General features: G+C 34.4%; 1 protein-coding gene across 12 annotated transcripts in view; it reads left to right on the top strand.

Moving 5' to 3' along the window:
- LOC133173218 (disabled homolog 2-interacting protein-like) overlaps nucleotides 1-20,185 on the top strand; it is a 49,328-nt gene that overhangs the window by 6,381 nt on the left and 22,762 nt on the right. For 4 of the 12 annotated variants that reach the window (XM_061308178.1, XM_061308181.1, XM_061308186.1 and 1 more), the window contains 3 exons: nucleotides 838-906; nucleotides 12,169-12,237; nucleotides 19,100-19,212. In XM_061308178.1, the coding sequence (XP_061164162.1) occupies nucleotides 838-906; nucleotides 12,169-12,237; nucleotides 19,100-19,212 (251 nt within the window). Of the gene's footprint in view, nucleotides 1-837; nucleotides 907-984; nucleotides 1,003-4,598; nucleotides 4,695-12,168; nucleotides 12,238-14,973; nucleotides 15,023-15,241; nucleotides 15,263-19,099; nucleotides 19,213-20,185 lie in introns of those variants that run through there. The other 8 variants (XM_061308183.1, XM_061308177.1, XM_061308180.1 and 5 more) reach the window with 6 other exon arrangements.

Consider the following 20,185-nt stretch of genomic DNA (forward strand, 5'->3'; position numbering starts at 1 on the left):
TTGATGAACGGTAAAAATTGAATAGTTTCATTGTAGTTTTGTAATTTAGAACAGACCCCCAATTTCCCGGTAGATAAGGAAGTTAATTATATTTGAATGCTGTCTTGTTTCTCTATGGCTTTCTGATTATATAACAGGCTGGTTTTTATACTTTCTCTCTCCATAAACACTACATCTTACATCTGACACTGAGGAATCACATTTAGAGCCGTGAAAATGGAGGAGAACTTTAAAACAATTAACATGTCTCTATCAGCCAGCTCCACATTAACACAATTATAGATCAGGAAAAATGATCACAAATATTCAACATTCAAGTCAAAAACTATTATCAGACAGTATTTTGTTAGCTTTATACTTTTTTCTTTTTTCTGATGATTTTTTTTCTTTTTTGCTTTCAATATTTAAGAGTCAATTAAACTGTTGTATAGGAATGATTTTATACATTTCTTTTTAGACAGACAATTGTGGTTCATATGTTAATTTTAAAGTTGAACACAATAAAACATAGAGTAGAAAATTTTTACTTTGACCATATCAAATTATTTCCACTTTTTATACCCATGTTGTTGTTATTTTCTTTGCTTTACAATACATGTATTACTGCAGTCATGAGCTAATTGTTTGCTGTCTCATTCAGTACTAGTATATAATCACTTTATCCAAAGATACAGATTCTGATTTTCACACATGGAAGGTATTTTACTCAATTGAAAAAGTGCAATATACATAAAAGAATATTTTTTTAATTATGCAGAATGCTACAGCAAAAGTACAATCTTTTAAAGGACATTGAAAGCCAGTGTTTGGATCTAATTGGTACTTTGATTATTTCAGTGTCCTGTCCCCTGGACAAGTTCAGCCGCTATGCCATTCATGACAACTCCCTAAATGAGAGTATGCCAAGTAAGTAAATCTTACCTTAAATGTACACCTTAAATGAGAGTGTGCCAGGTAGGTAAATCTTACCTTAAATGTACACCTTAAATGAGAGCATGCCAGGTAGGTAAATCTTACCTTAAATGTACACCTTAAATGAGAGTGTGCCAGGTAGGTAAATCTTACCTTTAATGTACACCTTAAATGAGAGTATGCCAGGTAGATAAATCTTACCTTTGCACCTTAAATGAGAGTGTGCAAGGTAAGTTAATTTTATATTTCTGCACAGAAAGAAATAGCAAGGATCTTATTAGCAAGGGTGTGGATATCACTAAAATGGAGTAGCATTAACAATCTTACCGTGTCTACCATGGACATTTGCCGTTACTGGTGAACTTCAATAAAAACAATGACTATTCAGCTATGTAAGATATGGATTCTTTGCTTTAAAAAGTCATCATTGAGGCATTGAAAATTTTACAAAAAATTATTGTATGTAACAGGCCTGTAGAATGGGGAGGGGGGGGGGGCAATTTATCTGAGTATCTAATCTGATTGTGCAATATTAAATGTGTGTATTGTGCTTTATTAGATTTTTCTTTAGATGCTGATGCTGGTCCTCCTCCCTCCCCCCCCCCCCCCCCCCACACACACACACACACACTTTTTGTAGCTGAGCACTGGCAAATTCTAGGATTTGGACAGTTAATTAGGTTTTTTTTTTTCGCTTGTCAGATTATTTTGGGAAGTCCCCCTCCCTCCACTTTTTGGTCAGTTGAGGTTTTATTTTTTTTTTGCTTGTCAAGATTTTTTTGGGAAGTTGCACCCACTTTTGAAACCAGGACTGTGTACATGTAAGAGTGAATGACTTACAGATGCTTTGATATGTTACCTTTATTGAGCACTCTTATGAAAGGTAAATTCATCTCCCCTTTTCCAAGTGCCCTGAGGGAGAAATATAAGAGGATAAGTTGAGGAAGCAACATTTAAACTAATGAGCATCTTTGCTAACCAAGGGTTTCTGATCCACTCCTCTACTCACAAATCCTTGGCCTACGATGTTAAAAAAAAATTGGGATTTTTTCCTCGAGTTGTGATTGGAGTTGATTGCTATTGTTGGACCAATCAGCAGTTGCCTTTTGTAAATGACCATATCTGCGTTCAGGATATATATTGACTCTTTAGTATCGGGAATGAAAAACACAAGTAAACAAGGATCCGTAAGATAACATGCCATTCTATAAATAGCTATGGTGTCATCCAATCTTAAGTTGATGTTGCAAAAAATCTGATCAGGAATCTATATTGCAGATGAAGATTTTCACCCTAAATAACAAATAAATATTGCTCAATACCTTCTTGTTAATTATTATTCTCTAAACACTTTAATTTTTAAATTCACTTTTTTATTTCTGTTGATGATGCAATTTTTGCATACCGTACATGTACATAAATTGGTGTATTCAAATTTTAGTGCAATCACTGGGTATGGAGTTGTTGGTGTAATCATGAATTAGCGCTACACGTGTCTGTGCTGTGTATTGTATATTTAAATAATTTCTTAGCGATATTCATGAATTAGTGCATCGCTGTCTGCGCCAAAGCCACTAAAATATGAAGCCCGCTTTTTTAAGTACACATACAGTATATTGTAAGATTTTAGATCACTTGACGTAAACAGTCTGACTTTTGACAGCACCATAGGCCAAGGGTTTGAGAGGAGAGTAGCGGATCAGAAACCTTTGGTTAGTGAAGATGATTACCTACACACCTAATCCTTGTTATGCCTGGGGGCACATAGGGCAAACCTGAATTACATCTCATTAATCATCTTTGTAGCTTGGATTGGACTTAGAATTTTTAAAACAACTGTCATAATTGGCCTGTATGATAAATGTACTGGACATATCTTCAAGAATTTTGTCTTTGAATTCTGGACATATTTTTGTAACAGAATTATGCTCTTGAATTTTGAAATCCATGTACTTCTTACCATCTGCAGATGGTACAATGGTGTCTTACAAACATCTATTTTCTTATGCCCCCGTATCGAAGATTCGGGGGTATATAGTTTTTGCCCTGTCCGTCTGTCTGTCTGTTTGTCCGCAAAAACTTTAACCTTGCCTCTAACTTTCGATTGGTTGGAGCTATGACTTTCATATTTCACATGCGTATACCTTGTGACAAGACCTTACTTTGGATACCAACATATTTGACCTCTTGACCTTGACTTTTGAGTTTGACCCACTTTTGCAAAAAATTACCCAACATTAACCTTTGCCATAACTATTGAACAGTTGATGCTAGGGCTTTCGTATTTCACATGTGTATTCATTGTGAAGTGACCTTTCTATGGGTGTAAATATTTTTGACCTTTTGACCTTGATCTTAAAGTTTGACCCACTTTGAAAAACTTTAACCTTTCCCATAACTTTTGAAAAGTTGGTAGGGCTTTCAAGTTTCACAGGTACATTCCTTCTGACAAGACCTTTCTTTGGATACCAACAATTTTGACCTTTTGATGTTGACCTCGGAGTTTGACCTACTTTTGATACTTTAACCTTGGCCGTAACTTTTGAACAGTTGGTGCTAGGGCTTTCATATTTTGTATGTGTATTCATTGTGACAAGACCTTTCTGTGGGTGTAAATATTTTTGACCTTTTGGCCTTTACCTTATAGTTTGACCCACTTAAAAAAATTTAACCTTGCCATAACTTTTGAACAGTGAGCACTAGGGCTTTCAAATTTCACAGATATAATCCCTGTGACAAGACCTTTCTTGCGTACTAACAATTTTGAATTTTGACCATGACCTTGTAGTTTGACCTACTTTTGAAAAACTTCAACCTTAGTTATATCTTTTGAACAGTTGGTGCTAGGTCTCTGTTATGTTACATCTGTATTGCTTATGACAAGGTCTCCCCCTGTGTACCATTAATTTTGACCCTTTGACTTTGACCTTTTAGTTTGACCCACTTTTAGAAAACGTTATCTTGACCATAACTTCTGAATGGTTGGTGCTTGGGCTTTCATATTTACCAGATATGTCCATTGACACAAGTCCTTTCTTTGGGTAACAACATTTTTGATCTCTTGACTTTGACCTTGGAGTTTGACTTGCCTTTGAGAAACTTTAACCTTGATCGCCATAAGCTACCTTACGGGGACATCAGTGTTTCACAAACACATCTTGTTTTTTTTGTAATACAAAATATTCACATATAATCAGAGATATGTGGATAGCTTCCTGTAATAGCAAGTCAAGAATTTAATAGCAGTTTAGAAATTTAGTCTGTCATCAGATGTATGATGTAAAATACACCTCAGAATTGATTGTTGAGGTATATATGATATGAGATCTGCTTGTTTACACAATATCACGATTAGCTAGCTTCAGTATGGACATCCTGTTTATGTGGTATAGCTATGTTACTTCAAACCTCACCTAAACTGCACTGTTACAATCAATTTTAAGAGCATAACCACAGTACTTCTTAATTAATCACCAAACTGTGCAGTACAATCATGATATTGGTGCTGAGTGTTTTAAAGTAATAGGAAAACTCTTTTTAAGAGGGTGCTTGATAAAGTAAAATCTCAGATCACTAGGCCTGCCGACTAAAACAATGACATGACAGGTCAGGAAGTTGTGTAGTAACATCTGCTGGTACTTTCCGATTATTGACGGAAACTGCTTCTTGGTCAGTTTTCTCTGATACTCTAGTCAATCCCTGAAGTATTATCTAAAAGGCCACCATGCCTATGAAAAGACGGTGCAGGTCCTATGACCTTTTGACCAATGCAAATGATGAGGGTAAGATTTTTTTTTAAGCAAATTAAGCTCTGATGACACGTTCCTTGAATATCCGCTTTTATATTTCTTAGTAATATACATGTACCAAAAAACATTTATAATTATTATCATCTTATAAATTCTAAACTGTTTTCAAGATGCTTAAAAAATTATATACCGAGGTACACCAAAAATTGAGATAATCCGCATTTAAACTGATTTCCAATAGGATTTTATAGGAAACAACATTCTCTGGTATCTTGTATAAATGCCTGGTAATGTACCCCAATTTTTTATGAGGAAGCTTCTTAAAGAAGCAATACTTCTATCACAAATTCTTGAGAAAAATTATATACTGAAATGCAAAAGAAACGCAACATCCTATTTTATGGGGAAATATTATACAAAGGATATAATTTTGTATCTAAAATGTAAGGACATTTTCAACTTTGTAAATATCGGTAATTTAACGGTTGAATGATTTTCATACCATTACCGGAAGTTAAGTTTGAGTCCGCTTAACAGAAGTAAAAAATTGCATGTTTAACAAAACATTTGGCAATAATATGGGGTTTTAAGGATTTGTATCTGTTCATCATAAGTAATGCAGCAATGTTTCGAAAAATAAATTCTCCTTTCTTTTCCGTAAGCGATGCCAAGGCTTCCTAAAAATGACTTAGGTGCACATTTCTATTGCTCTAGCTGGAAAATCTCAAAATAAAGGTGATGGAGAGTTGCAGATGCAAATATGCACCACATCACGCCTAAACAGGCTAGCATATATGACAGTCCTTGGACCGGAAGTCCAAGGGTTACTACACTGCGCTTGGCTAGAGAAAATTTGACCTCATCATCTGAAAAACAGGCATTTAAAAATGGCAAAGAATATTTCTTTCGCTCAGATCTTGAGACTGATGAACCTATTGCATCGTTGAAATCAAGTTGCAACTGTTGCACATGACAGTCCTCCATGCTGTAATTGAATGGCCGGGGTGGGGGGGTGTTTAAACATTCATGTCTTACTTTCTAAAGTTAAAAGATAATCATTTAAAATTTTTATCAAATCTCTGATGTTTTTAAATTGAGTTTTACCTTACTGTATTCATTTTTGATAATCATTAGATAAAAAGTTCAAATATTTGTAGATTACTGCTTGTTTCGTTTCTTTTGTGTTTCAGTATATATAACTGAGGAACATGTCGTCTGACCAATCAAAACTTGTAGTTAAACATATCTTAGAGACCAATGTGTTTTCTAGGCTTTTGTCCTGAAATTCTCCCTGTATTGTAGTTTATATTTAGAAATATATTTGGTGACTTTACATTGTTGAGATAAAAGTCGACAGATAGACATGAAAGGAAAAGGAGATGTTATATTCTTGGGGTAAACTTCCCACAGTGATAGTAGTCTCTTCCTCCAAATGAACCAATCCCTACGTCCCATGGGTCAATACATCTCTGGGACCTGGCAATAACCCCTTCTGTGTATGTTCTATAACTTGGATTTCTTCATTCAGTCCACATGGCAAACTTGGACTGTCTGTTACCTGTTTAATGCTTGTTTAATACAGCTACTTTCTTGACAGTCTCCTTTAAGTACATTACAAGATTACAATTTGTCCATGTTTCCAAAGCTCAGATGTCAAAGTTACCAACATGGTTTTAGGAGGGAGAGGAAGGGGAGGGGAATATATAAATAATCTGTAGGACTTGATCATGACTTTTATATCCACACTTAATATCTTGCATCCTGGACAATTTTTCATGAGTTGATGAACTATTGTTCAGCATGCAAGATACTTCGTATAAACAAGCACAATGAGTATTTTTATTAACCAGTAGAAAAGTATTGTTAAAAGGGTAGTCAGGATTGGTAGTGGTTAATGACATGTTTGATGTTGATTTCCTTAAAAAAATCCTTAAAAAGTTACACTTCTTCATCTGAAATAACTGATAGAACCAAACTCCCCCCCCCCCACCCCCCAACAAAAAATTCATGTATTCTAAACAATATGCTATGGATCATTCATTTTGATTTCTTTCATATAGGTGATTTAGTAATATAATACTTGCATATTTACTTATCCTGGAATGTTAAATGTTTACTCCCAGGTGTGAGGGGGGGAGTGTTTGATTAACCTATTAAAACACCCGTGTTCTACCTAAATTATGGGGTCAATTAGAAATAAATATTTTGCTTCTTGAAAAGTCTGGGTGGGTGAAATAATATTTCAGTGCTAGACGATACCAAAATTATTCAGTTATGGTGGTCAAAAATTTCAAATAATGTTGACAAAGTTTAAATTTTAAATTGAAAAGCAAAGTGCTCAACATACCCATGCATGAAGGGGTAAGCAAGTGCTTTGGCACAAAATGAGAAACAAGATAAAGTAGCTTAACATGAAATTTTTTAAATCTTTCCTATATCTACCTATAATGAGACCAAGAACTAGATATCAATAAAAGTGGTGGGTCTATTGTTTTAAAAAAGATATTGTGGCAAGATTTGTTTAAAAATATATTTTCATAAACAAGAATCACCCAGGTATGGATCCTTTGGTTTTCATTCATAAAGGACCAATAGAAAAAAATTGTTTGTTCTACAAAATAACACTGTTCTAAATTAACATCCATGCTAATTGATTTGTATGCTGGAAAATTTGATGCAACAAATTCTTGCCCACTGAGTAACTGGAAGTTTTGACAAATAAGATCCACAGATGAAGTGTTGCAGAGTTCTAAGTCTGTAGTAGATTCAGGAGTGCTGCTTTACCAGATACAAGCAGAGATTCTCCAATCAGGGGGTGATTTACCCCACCATTCTCTGACTGCTGCTTGACAAATTGGTAAATTATTCCTAAACCCAGGAAGATTCCTGCAGTTAGTCATTAATGAATCTCTTACATGGAAATTCAATCTGCTGCAAAGTTATTTATCACAGGTTGTGGAAAGACCCTACAAAATGTGTCTGAGATAAAGACATAATACAAGTATTACTTCCATGATGGTTTCTGGTTTAGCACATAGCATTTTTCATTGGCAGTTGAGTTAATTGTATTTTTTCTGTAAAATATTCATCTAATTTGGTGAAATTATTGAAGAGTATGCCCAAGTTATGGTTTTGACACTGTAAGGAATTAGAACTTTATATAATTCACCCCATCCTAAGTATACAGAAGATTAAACATGTGTTGGAAATATTCAGTAGATAATCCTGGAGTTCAGTAAGGTAGCTGTATACAAGCCCTTACCCACTGTCTCATATTTAAGTCACCATGATCTTAGGGGGCCATGTTTCCATCTGAAAATTAATATTCTATATCTTCAAACTCTCTACAATGCTTTTTGAATCATTGAGACCGTTTAATAGTTGACATTCCTGCTGTGAAGTGGGTACTTAGTTCTGATAAGGATCAGGGGAAATGATATGGGGAGTTAATTGTATTCTAACCCCCTGTTTTGTCTATATGATTATAGCTAGCAATTCAGAAAATGAAAGTTTATTTGTAATTTTGAGATATCAGTGCCTTGGAACTTTTGAAAAAGGTTTGAAATGAAATTAAAGATAAAAATTCTACAAAGGGTTTATACTATCTGGCAGTTAATTCAATGATATCAAAGTGTCTCTAACAATTTGTACAGGTCTAGAAAGATCAAAGAATATATCAACAAGAAAGTCAACAAGAAAAAAGGTTTTATAAAGAAAAGAGCACTTTAGATTTGAGTTTTTTATTGCTACATAACAAATATGAGAAACAAAATGTTTAAATGACAAAAGCTTGAGTCATTATTGGTCAAGAGAAGTCCGTGTGGTCAATTCTTAATGAGACATTTCCCACCATGTTGTTGAAATGCCAGACCCGACAGGTAGATGATTGGTTTGTTATCCACATACCCGGTGATGTTTAGATCTACTTAGGTAAGTAATGTACGTACTATTTACAGGAGAAATTCATAAGGTTAAAGAATGTGACCAGTATTAAGGAATTAATGTAAGAATTTGACTGTTGGGGATATTTGATTCATTGATCCCAGATTAGGATCTGTTCGGACATTTCAGGATAATTATGTGGGATAAGCGGGATTGGGGGGGACCAGTCTTTAATCTTTTAAAGTGTGTATGTGTGTATTCTAGTTTCCTGTTGGTCTGAATTTCTATTCAATTTGATGACGAAATTCCCAGAGGAGACAGAAGAAGGACATTTAATTTATAGTTTTCACTTTGGTCTAAAATGAAATAAAGAGAAAACGTGCATTTTGTGTCTTATTTCAAGTTGCATGACTGTCAATGAAGCCTTGGGATATCGGTTTGTCAAATGGTCGCTGATAAGCTGCTATCAACAGTATATGTAATCTTGACTTCTATTTATGTATTACAAAGAATTATGTCTCCTGTGCTCTGCCTACCTTGTAATTTAAGATTGACATACTCGTGTACCTGGGTTAGGACATGCAGAAACCGTAACGGGTCTATGTAATACCAACAACAAACATCTACAAGTGCTTATATTTCCATCACTAAAATATATGTGTCAGGTGATCTTAATCCATCTGAAGACCAGTTAGGAGATATTTATTATCTTCATGGAGTTGAACTAAAACCTGATGTGTCATATGTATATTAATTTTGGATTTTTAATAACAACATTGAAAAAGGTAATGTAAACTTTCATATTTCATGAAGTACATATTTACAGCTATATGCTTGGGATGTTTCTTTGTGCTTTATAAAATGTTAAGGACTCTTAAATCTTCAATTAACTTAGAACATCAACATTTAAACTGGCAGTTGGGTCAACATTTTGATGTATGACATGGAACTTTTGCCAAAGTTGCATTCAGACATAAAACACACTTTTATGTTAGTATCTCTTCTTCTTTGAATGGCAAGTACAAAAAATGAGGTTAACGTTACTTCTTAAAGTACTTTGGAGATAACATAGATCTAAAGTAAGTACATATGTATCCCCTAAATTCTTCCGAATCTTCGGGTGGTTTAAGTGCAGTATGATCTGATGGAACATTTTAAATCCTGAAGTCATGCTGAACAAAGACTTCCACTGATGCCATCATTATACTCTGTGGTAAATATAAGTACATTGTTACTTTAAGCTGTAAACTACATTATCTCCTGCACTTCCCAAACTAAACCCAGATTTCTGTGGATAAGGTATTTGTAAACAGTAGTTTAATGTGTTGATTTCTGGAAAGCTTGGTTAGATTAAACAATGATTCTTACTATCTATGCTTACAGTGTGCTATGGTTTTGCCAGCATTTGTGACATTTTTACAATGTACATCTAATGTTTTTGAAGTGTTCTAACGTGTACAAATATTTTCATGTGATCCAAGTACCCAGTTTCAAAGTTTGATAAATTTTCTTTGGATAGACATGTTTATTTTTTTACAAACAGTTGTTTTTCTGAGGGCCCTTTTCTGTACCTTGTTGCTAATGTGACCTTCGAATTCATGTCTTTTTTTTTTGATATATGAATCATATTAAAGTTATATTTATATTAAAATAACCACAACTTTTGTTAATAGATATATGTTGACAAAGAAACTGAAGGGGCAATATGATACAGGAATTTAAAAGAGATTATAAAGTTAAAGATAACAGCTAGGTTGTATGATAATTCAGACTTGAAGTCATTGTGTTTGTACTGACAATATTATGTATGTTGTTTTACGTCCCATTCGAGAATTTTTCACCCATATAGAGACGTCACTATATACCAGTGAAGGGCTTCAAATTTAGACCTTTACTTGGCACTCAGGGCTATTGAGCAGTGAGGGATCTTTATCGTGCCAACACCTGCTGGACACAGGGCTGTTTTTAAGGTCTCATCCGAAGGACCCGCAACTTTCACTTCAAAGTGCTGAGCGCTTGGCGAAGGAACAGTTGCTACCTATTTTTTATCGACTTAGGTCAGTCGCGGCCGGAGCTCAAACCCATGGCCTTCCAATCATTGAGCGACCGCTCTACCGAATGAGCTGGATGGAAAAAATTACCGTAGTACAGTGTACTCATAAATACAGTCATCATGAATATTTGAAGAACTGGAGATATTTCTCTGATGCTATATCTCTTCAGAATGCTTGACTATTTTAACACTTCTGTACTGTTTGTCTAATTTCCCACAAATATTTAATTGTTCCTTCCTTTGATACCACTGTTCACTAAGATATGAATTAAGAATGCATTTACAATGATATTTAAAGGATGATGTAGATGATTTCAGATGGGACTTAAACTGGGGAGGAAGTTATACATTTTGTATATACACTGTACAACCATTAGGACTTAGTTTCAATAAGCCCCAGTTTATATTTAGGTTGGATTCTAGGTGAGCATTTAAACCCATGAGAATTAAACACAGATGTATTTTGTGAGGATAAAGAAATAGGATTTTTACTGAAGTGACTTTGAAGGTGTGTAGGATGAAAAGAAAAGGTGTTTCCCAGCTGCTTCAGGGGGGAAATAAGAGAAAGAGCGGAAAATAGAAATGAGTGAAATTCAGGCCTATAATTATATCTGATCAATCTAGTAGAGGAGTGAAAAAAAAGGCAGCCAAAATTCCCAGTCATTTGATCATTTGTTTAATTGTCCACATAGTGGATAGGGAACACCTGCAAGTTCAGGTGTACAGATAGGTGAAAATGTAAAATTAATAAATATTTAAAGTTTACAAGCACTCAACAATGTAATTTTTTATAAATGATTTGAACCACAGTGTATAAACATGAGTCAGAATTAATTTAAATTCTGGAAGAGGAATTTAGATTAAAGTTAAATGTCTTAATAACTAAAATCATGCTATATACATTGTGTACACTAACTTTAATCAAAAAAAAAGAAAAGAGAGCGGGCATTGTCCTGACAAGCATTCAACAATGTAAGAAATATAATATATTAAACTTTAAGATAATGTTAAATAAGTCTGAAAAGGGAAGAAATACAGTCACAGGATATCAGAAAGCAGTGAAAGTAATTAACATAGCGTCGTCAGTGAAGTGTGGCACTGTGACATAATGGTCAATAATTAGTGAGGAAATCGGATCCTTGCTTAAGTTTTCCTTCTTCTTTTTTGGTTTATTCTTGTTTAAATTCTATCTGTACTGAGTGGCTTTATGTTTTTAATGAAATTTTGTCATTTTTGCTTGTCTGGGCAGAATTTGAGACAGCTAGTTCTCCTACAACTACAAAGTTTATAGCATAAATTTGACACAAAGGACTTTTACACTTTTATTTATGTATTTTTACTGGTATAAAGAATATGCGTGTTATAATACAATATGTGACTAACCCGAGAGGTAAGTCAAGTGTCAATTATTAATTTTTCTTTCAGCCTCCTTGTAGATAGTAGCAAAAGGGAGGGAACTCTGTGTTTTATTTCTTTCAGCTCGTAGCTTTGTTGTATCTGTTCATTCCTTCCCTGGCTTTTTGTCTCCGTATTAACTCAATCCTTTACTTTAACCTGTGTCTTCCTTTGTAGACCTGACTCATGATTCCGAATTCTCCGATTCTGTTTCCAAAAGAAGACCTATGTTTCGCAGGTTTTTACGTAGGTATCCTGTGTAACCAATGTATATACCGTATACTCCAAAACTAATACCTCACCATAGTACGTACTAATACCACATGCTTTTATACTTATTTCATACTAATATGATCTAATATTTTTAATGATTTTCATTCAAAGTATGGGATTAATACATTCGACCTTACATGTAAATTGTATGAATGTACAGAAGCGTTCTACATATCATATAACATCTAGCATCTCGTAAAAACCTCATATGTAGCATCATAGCTTACAGAATACTTAATTTATTTTGTGGTGAAGGGATTTTTTAAAGTCAGAGCAAGATATAATTTAAAAACTTTTTCATTTAATTTAAAGCTTTGATGTAAACTGTGATGTAAATTAGCTATCAACACTGTTGACGAGGAAAAGTTCCTCTGTCATTCAAGTAGTTAGTACGAGTGAAAAGAACGGAAGTTATTATTAATAAGTACATTATTTACTGATCTAAGAATCTCGCAATGAGATAAAACCTTACAGGAGAAATTAGTGTGTGGTATACAGACAGTATATTATCAAAAACAAGACAGTGAAACATTTCAAAGTAATGATTTAAATAATGACATAGGTTATATCTGTGGTTTCTCTAGCACTTGTTCCAGAATCAACATATATCAATCAGAAACTGACTGAATTATACAGTAAACCATCATGTTTTATGGTAAATCATTCTGTTGTAAATAAGAGAAAGGAAATGGCTGGAGATAGAGATGTAGAGGAAGTGTGTGGAAGCCATTAGTTACCCTGTTAAGGAGGCTAAAGTCTGGAGATGATTGGAGGGAGCAGATGTAAACAGAAGCAGATGGTCATCAATTGTCGACCAGACGGGAAACATCTGGAAAGGGGGGGGGGGGGGGATGGTTTTTGTCCATCCTCCCCCATATATCACATACTGCACTGCACCAAGAGATAGAGAGGTGTCAATGCATCAAAAAGAGAACTAAGCATATGTCATGACATTAAATGAGGTGGTGGATACAAGATTTTGAGAGGAGGATAAAACAGTGTTTGAGGTCACTGGGTACTATTATGATAGTTTTAACATGGAGATAGACAATTATTAAACTGAATTTGATAATGTAATTTGTGGCCAACTGCTGTTTAAATTAGTGGGTTGTGGCAACTGCAGAATGAATACAGCTACAATACAGGGTCAGAAGGAACATCCTGTTTGATGTTAGAGTCTATCAGTACATGTCTAATCAATGGACATCTGGATGCAACTGTCTGCACATCACTGCATGGGGCCTCCCAGGGGGGCAGATAGACTTTCCTTTTTATCAATATACTTTCCTCAGGTAACCTCAAGGGAAAAGATTAATCTGTTCCATGAATCTCAATGTGGATGGCAACATATGTATTTGTTTTATCTCTGCAGCCCCTGTTTGTGGGCCTCTTTGGGTTTTTGCACTTTTCACCTGGATATTGGATAAGTAATACTTTCTGATTGATTGGGTCTTCCATTCATCATCTGCCACTGCTTGCTTTAGGCACTCCCTCTTCTAGATAGACTACAATTTGTTTTTAGTGCCACATACACAGGGGGAAGGAAGTCTTATCCAAAGAGTCAAAAAAGTGTCAATTAGAAAGAAAAAGTAATCAGTGAGAAGCAAAAGGAAAAATGACATATGAAAAAACTTGTAAATGAAGACTGACTTGGCATGAGAAGAACTTAGCACCTTGGATGGAAGTTTTGTTGAAGGATTTACTTTGTGTGGGAAGCTGTTGTCTTGAAATCCCAGGAGAAGCTTTTCATGACAGAAGATAACCCCCTAGTCCTTTCCAATCTTTCTTCTTAAGAATCTTACAGAATTCATCATATCTGGACTTACAGTGGAGTCTTAAGAGATCATCTGAATTGTCTAGAAATTCATTACATGGACAAAGGTAATGCACACTGTTACCTGCTGTGTTGGACAGTTGATGACCATTATCAAGGGGAGATAATCATTTTGAAGTGCGGATCTTGTCCCTGAGGAGAGGAGGGGAGAAGATTGTATCAGGGTTTCAGAGATAGGATCCTCCTCAGTAACATGGAATTACATGCCTGGATGAGAGCAACAACACTCTAGCCATACCAGATCTCTGTACTTGATACCTACATATACAAAAAAATACAACATAATCAAACTTTATCCTCAAAACTAATCCATAGACTGGAATACACTTACACTGGGTCAACGGTCAGTCTGTGTCATACATGTAAAGGCCCAGTGCAGCTTTAAGTTTGGCAAAAACACACTGTGAAGGAGTTAGGTGCCTACGTATGATAATCTCTTTGTAAACAATTTGAAAAGATTTCTTTGTTAATCTTTGAATATAATCCAATTAACAAAGATTATCTCTATTGTAATTTTTTTCTTTGTGTATTGACATTTTGTTTATTGAGTGGGAGACAAAGTATTTATGTTTCAGAAATGTAAATAAGGTAGATCGTATCAAACAGTGAAAAAAAAATAATAGTGTACAGTCATAGAGTTAATGCAATCCAAACAAAAAAAACAACACAATTTTCATAGTTCAGCTGAGGTGAATGACAGAGTATTGTAAACTTGGAAAGAGAGAAGAACAGACAATCAGAAGAAGAGTCCGTTCTGAATCATTTATCTTCATCTGTGTATCTTCCTCTAAGGATCAGTGTATAATGAATTGGATGTGATATCACAGGACAAAAATATCACAACCCAGACAGGAAGCTCTGTTTTCGTTAGCTGACCGCTATCCTCGGTCATGTGGATTATACAATTTTTCAGAGAACTATGGGGTAGGTTTATAAAATATTTTTAAACCCCTTCTCACAATTAAAAAAAAAAGTAAACAGTGATTTTAATTCAAAAAAGCTTACACGTATAGTGAGATGACTAAATACTGAAATATAATCTTTTGAATCTTTCTGAGTAGTACAGTGATTAGGATCTGAGGTAAATCATTTAAATAATGCCCCAAAAAATGATTTAACAAAGTACTCACTTATTTTTACTAGGGGACATCACTCATTTCTCAGGTACGTTATACATTTGAATAAAGCATGTTGTGAATTGGACCAGTAGACTTAGAAGTTCACTGACACTCTCTAATTGATGGCTAAATAAAATTTGACCATTTGCCCTTGCATACGTGAAGTCTTGCCATTTAAAAGTCGATTTTGACTCATCTTTTGTGATCAGGGTATTAAATTTCCTGTGCAGTTCTGCTTCATCAGTAACTATTAACGGAATGGCAGCGTGTATCATCAGCAATCAATGACATGTACCTGTCAGGTGTAGTCGTCCCCATCATCCTGGGGAAAAAAATCCAGTTAATTGGATATTTTCTTGATACTTTTACAGTTTCTCAATTGTTGAGGATCTTTAATCTGAATGAGACTATAAATTTTCTGTATGTCTTTCTGTTTTGATGCCTGCATTTTCTTCAGTATTTTATTCTTCAGGAACAATGTAAGGTGTAAATCTTTCCAAAAAAGATTTTTCTTTGGATAGCCATAACATTTTTCTTCAGATTCACTCATCCCCCCTCTCCACCAACCCCATCACCCTTTCTCTCCCTACCTTTTAAACTCTTAAACTTCAAAGCTTTGAGTTAGAGTTTTAGCTTTTGTCAAGTTCCCATTACAGTAGTATTTCTCTCAATACAGAGGAGCAACAGTTGGTTGTAGATTTGTGGGAGATACACTTCGTCCTTTGTTTATACCTCTTCATTAGAGGTTCATTTTCAGACATTGTTTACTGTATGTTGTCATGTATCTGACTTGGATTCTTATTTTAACTTTATTGATGTGCTTTTTAAAAAATGTAGGTTTAATTCAATACCATCAAAAAGATCCCAATCTCTGCTTTTTCCATCGATTTTGTAAATATTTGACTTTCATCTTGCTCAAAACATCAGACCACGAAATAATTACTGGGATAAACAGGGTGAACTCTGACTAAATGAGTAAATAAATGGGGGGATCCTGGAGATGGTGTAACATTTTCCTCTGGAGGTTGAGGGAGGAAGTGGCCGAAGATGACACTGGTAAAACATTGTGTTGGAGGATACTTATTATTGATCAGTGTGTGAATGAAACACGACATGATGTTACAAGGAAATGTTTACTTCCATGGACAAATTTATATAAACGTGTAAACATACCCAATACAATCATTATCTGTGCAGATGCGAAAATGTTTTACATTTAGATATTTGAACTGATTCAGGACTATGTTCTTATACATGAAATTTTCTGATGTTTCTGTGTAAATTGACTTAACAGGAAAAAATTAAACAAAGCTTGACTGTGAGGGAAACAAATTTTTTTTGTAAGAAAGATATTTATATGACTACTTGAGAAAACCCTTGTGTCATTTAGGATTGCGATTTATAAATTGATTGGCAAACTTTCTTTTTTCGTGGTCGCTGCACCTCTAAGATAAGAAGGTTGTCATAAAAGTGTAGCGTAATCGGGGTATATTGCTATGTCGGATGTTTTTATCATGGATTAAAGATGATGAATGGATGCAATGCTCTCTGATCACCGTCCTATTCTTTTGTTATTCAGTGCTCAAACACTATATAATCTTGTTATTTTCTTTACATGAGGCCTGGTGAATCACACATTTCTGTGGATATTTTATTTTTCCGTTTGATCAATGATTTGGCATTGTGCTACATTTGCTACTAAGTGGAACAAGTTATGGACTACTGTTGTATCTGCTGGCATCTGATTGTAGTGGTTGCTCGGAGCTATTCTTTGAGACATATATGCAAGACCAATGATCAACGGTGATAGTCACCATCATTGAAAAACACTGCATTGACTGATTATGCTAAGTGTCTAGTAAAAAGGAAAAGTGCAAGATATTTATGTAAAAATTTAAAATATGGAATATTTGTGCTGTTGTGCCAACTCTGAAGATGGCAAGAAAAAGAGAAAAATACGATTTTTTGGGAGAAGGTACAAAAAGTTTGACAGTGAGGAGGTTTGTCCAGATAGTGTTGATGAGAATGAAGCCAGGGACACTGTCACTGAGGGTAGTGATGCCTGTCCAGAGGAGGAAGGGAGAGGGGGAATCTTTGGGGGTTACATGGGTAAGCTGACCATGTGAAATACATATATAGCCAATAAATATCTGCCAAGTGGTGGTATTTTGGAGGATGGATTTACTATTAATGGCATTATTTTATTTTTGTTTATGTGTACTTCAACCAGAATATTATACTTCTTTAAATCCTTGATTTTAATTACTTGTCATTAAAATTCTATATGTAAATTTGTAATTCAGTCATGACAAATTGTATTCTGTGGGTTTAACAGATTCTTGGTAACTAGAAACACTTTTTAAGATCTCCCTTCCTATTAATTTGAAGGGAAAAAAATGTATAAATACCTTAACAATACCTGAGCAATTAATCGTTTTCAAGTAAGAAAATTCTGTAAAATCTACCTGCAATTTTATTTGAAATAAAAATTCTATATTTTCCTATTCATTTTTCTCAGCTTTAAGACACAAATATTTATACTGTGTCAATAGAAATGATGTTAAATGTGTAAACACGATTTTTGTATTGTATGACATCTTCCAGGAGAGGCTTCAAAGTGTTTGCAACAGTGAACACCCATTTCAGTTTCACTTTTAAAATAATCACTGGGAAATTTGAAACACACAGAAATAAACTTTTTTCCCTATGTATTTGACAAAGGGAAAATATTGAAGTGTTTCTCTCTCAAGCAGTGGGTGAATTTCTAGAATAAGTAAAATTTAACATCACTCCTTATAGTTACATAACAATTGGTTCAATTTTAGTGCATGACATTCTTGATTTCCTGAAGTATTGATTTGTGGATTTTTGCATTTCATAATACCTTTGAAAAGAAAGTTCATTACATGATGCATCTTTTAATTAGCTATACATGTACTAACAATTATCAAATTATCACCAAAAAAATAATCAAAAGGGAAAAAGGGGGGGGGGGGGGGGAACGATACTATTAGTTTGTTAAATGTGTTTTGTTGCATGACATTTTTGTTGAATGAAGAACCATTTTCAGCTGGTAACCCAGCTTGAATGTTTTCCAATATCTCCCCAATATCTGCTGCCCTATTGATCATGATGTGAGTCATACCTCAGGAGAAAATGTCCCATCTCTGTCCTACTGCTGGGCCCAGTATTACCTAGTGCTCTTCAATTCACTATATATGCTAATTGTAATTGGTCTATTAACAAAGGATCGTCTTTACACATCTCAGTAGTGAAGACGAAGAATTCACATCTGTGTGGCAGATTCTTTCATAGCATAAAAATTCTGACTAAAACTCACTGTATTGACATGATGGCATCATCCAAGCACCAAGCACATTGATGTGTTTTAAAATTACCAATACTAAAAATTATTTACATTTGTTTTTGAAAAAAAAAAACTCTTGTCAGCACAAAGCAAAAAAGGTAGCCTGAATTTAAAGTATTATTATATTTACTTCATTGTTAGTAAGATGGAAAACTAGAAATTGAAAAAAAAATAACAGACACTTGTGAACAAATATTCTCTTCAAGATTGAATCAAGGGTCTCATCTGATGTTTAATAAGACTTTTAATGTCGGAGATTCAAGTACTGAACTGACTAGGAATATCCTCAAGTGGGTATACATTGACATCAAATCACAAGGTCGAAAATTACTTGTCGAATCAAAAGCTGTGATATCTAGAGCAGCAGATTGACACTTTCCTAAGAATTTTAGTATTCTGTAAGAATTTATAGGGTACAGATCTGATTTGAATGTCATTTTTGGGAATAGTCTATAATTGTGTGTCTTCAGATATTTTGTTTCAATATGAAAACTGATTTAATTTCTTCATCTTCAGATTCTTCATATGAGAAGCTGTCAGACCGGAGGGGAAGTGAGCCGTTGGTGTCCTCGTCTTTAGATCTCCGCGGGGAAGCCATGGACGCTAACTCCACCCCCTCCAAAATAGCGGTAAGTGAATTAATGTCAGAGCAAGCAAGACTCGACAGCTTCAAGTTAATTCAATTAGACTGGGCAATAAGTTCAGATACAATTCGTGATGCCATGTTTCAGTGCTTAGAGTACATGAGGTCTTCTTGGAAATTATAATGCACACTCCTTTACTTTTAAAATGTTGTAATTATATCTTTAATTGCTAAAAATCTGTTCTGTAAAATAAGCAAGGAAAAAACTAAATGCACACAAGCTCTTGATCAATTCTGACCCAGAATAAACTATTGGTCAGGCCCTAAAATATACAATAGCATGATAAAATTTCAAAAATATACCGGTATTTTATTTTGCAAATAGAAAGTGGAAACAATTAAGGCAAGATGATTTTTGTTCACATTTTCTAGATTCCCTTGAGTTAAAGTGTTTGGGAGAGTATATACAGTATTGCTTTATTTCTTTTGTTCTTTTCATTTGATTAAAATAAACCAATTAAATGATAAATACCAGTATTGTATACTGAGCAAGTAACCAAAAAAGTCATTTTTTTTGAAAGAGATGGAGAATTGAGGCTGTGCCAATTGGAATATGGGGAAATTATTTTGAAAATTATGTATTTGCATTGAGTATAATGATCTGCATGTAGAAAATATATAAAGACAAGAAATTTTGTAGATTTTGTAATATGGTTAGGATCAAGTTTTAGAAAAAGTTTTGTCATGCTCAAAATAATGAGAAGTGTTGGAGGACTAGTTGCCAATCAGTGTGTGTGTGTGTCAAACTATTAAAGATTGATGAAGTATTGACTAGTATGACATTCATCCCCATCTACACCCATACTCCTATATAAGCACCCCTCTCCCTGTCAATTTTATGTGGAAAAAAAAAGCAGCCATCGAATGGCATAAAAAAAAACATTACTTGATATTTACTTTAAAAATTAGTTAATCAGCTTGCAGAAAAAGTATGCAAGTTACTGAAGGGTAAGAATGGT

This window comes from Saccostrea echinata, unplaced genomic scaffold (genome assembly GCF_033153115.1).
Source record: "Saccostrea echinata isolate AGI-Se365-2 ecotype Australia unplaced genomic scaffold, CSIRO_AGI_Sech_v1 ptg000056l, whole genome shotgun sequence".
Taxonomy (NCBI): domain Eukaryota; kingdom Metazoa; phylum Mollusca; class Bivalvia; order Ostreida; family Ostreidae; genus Saccostrea; species Saccostrea echinata.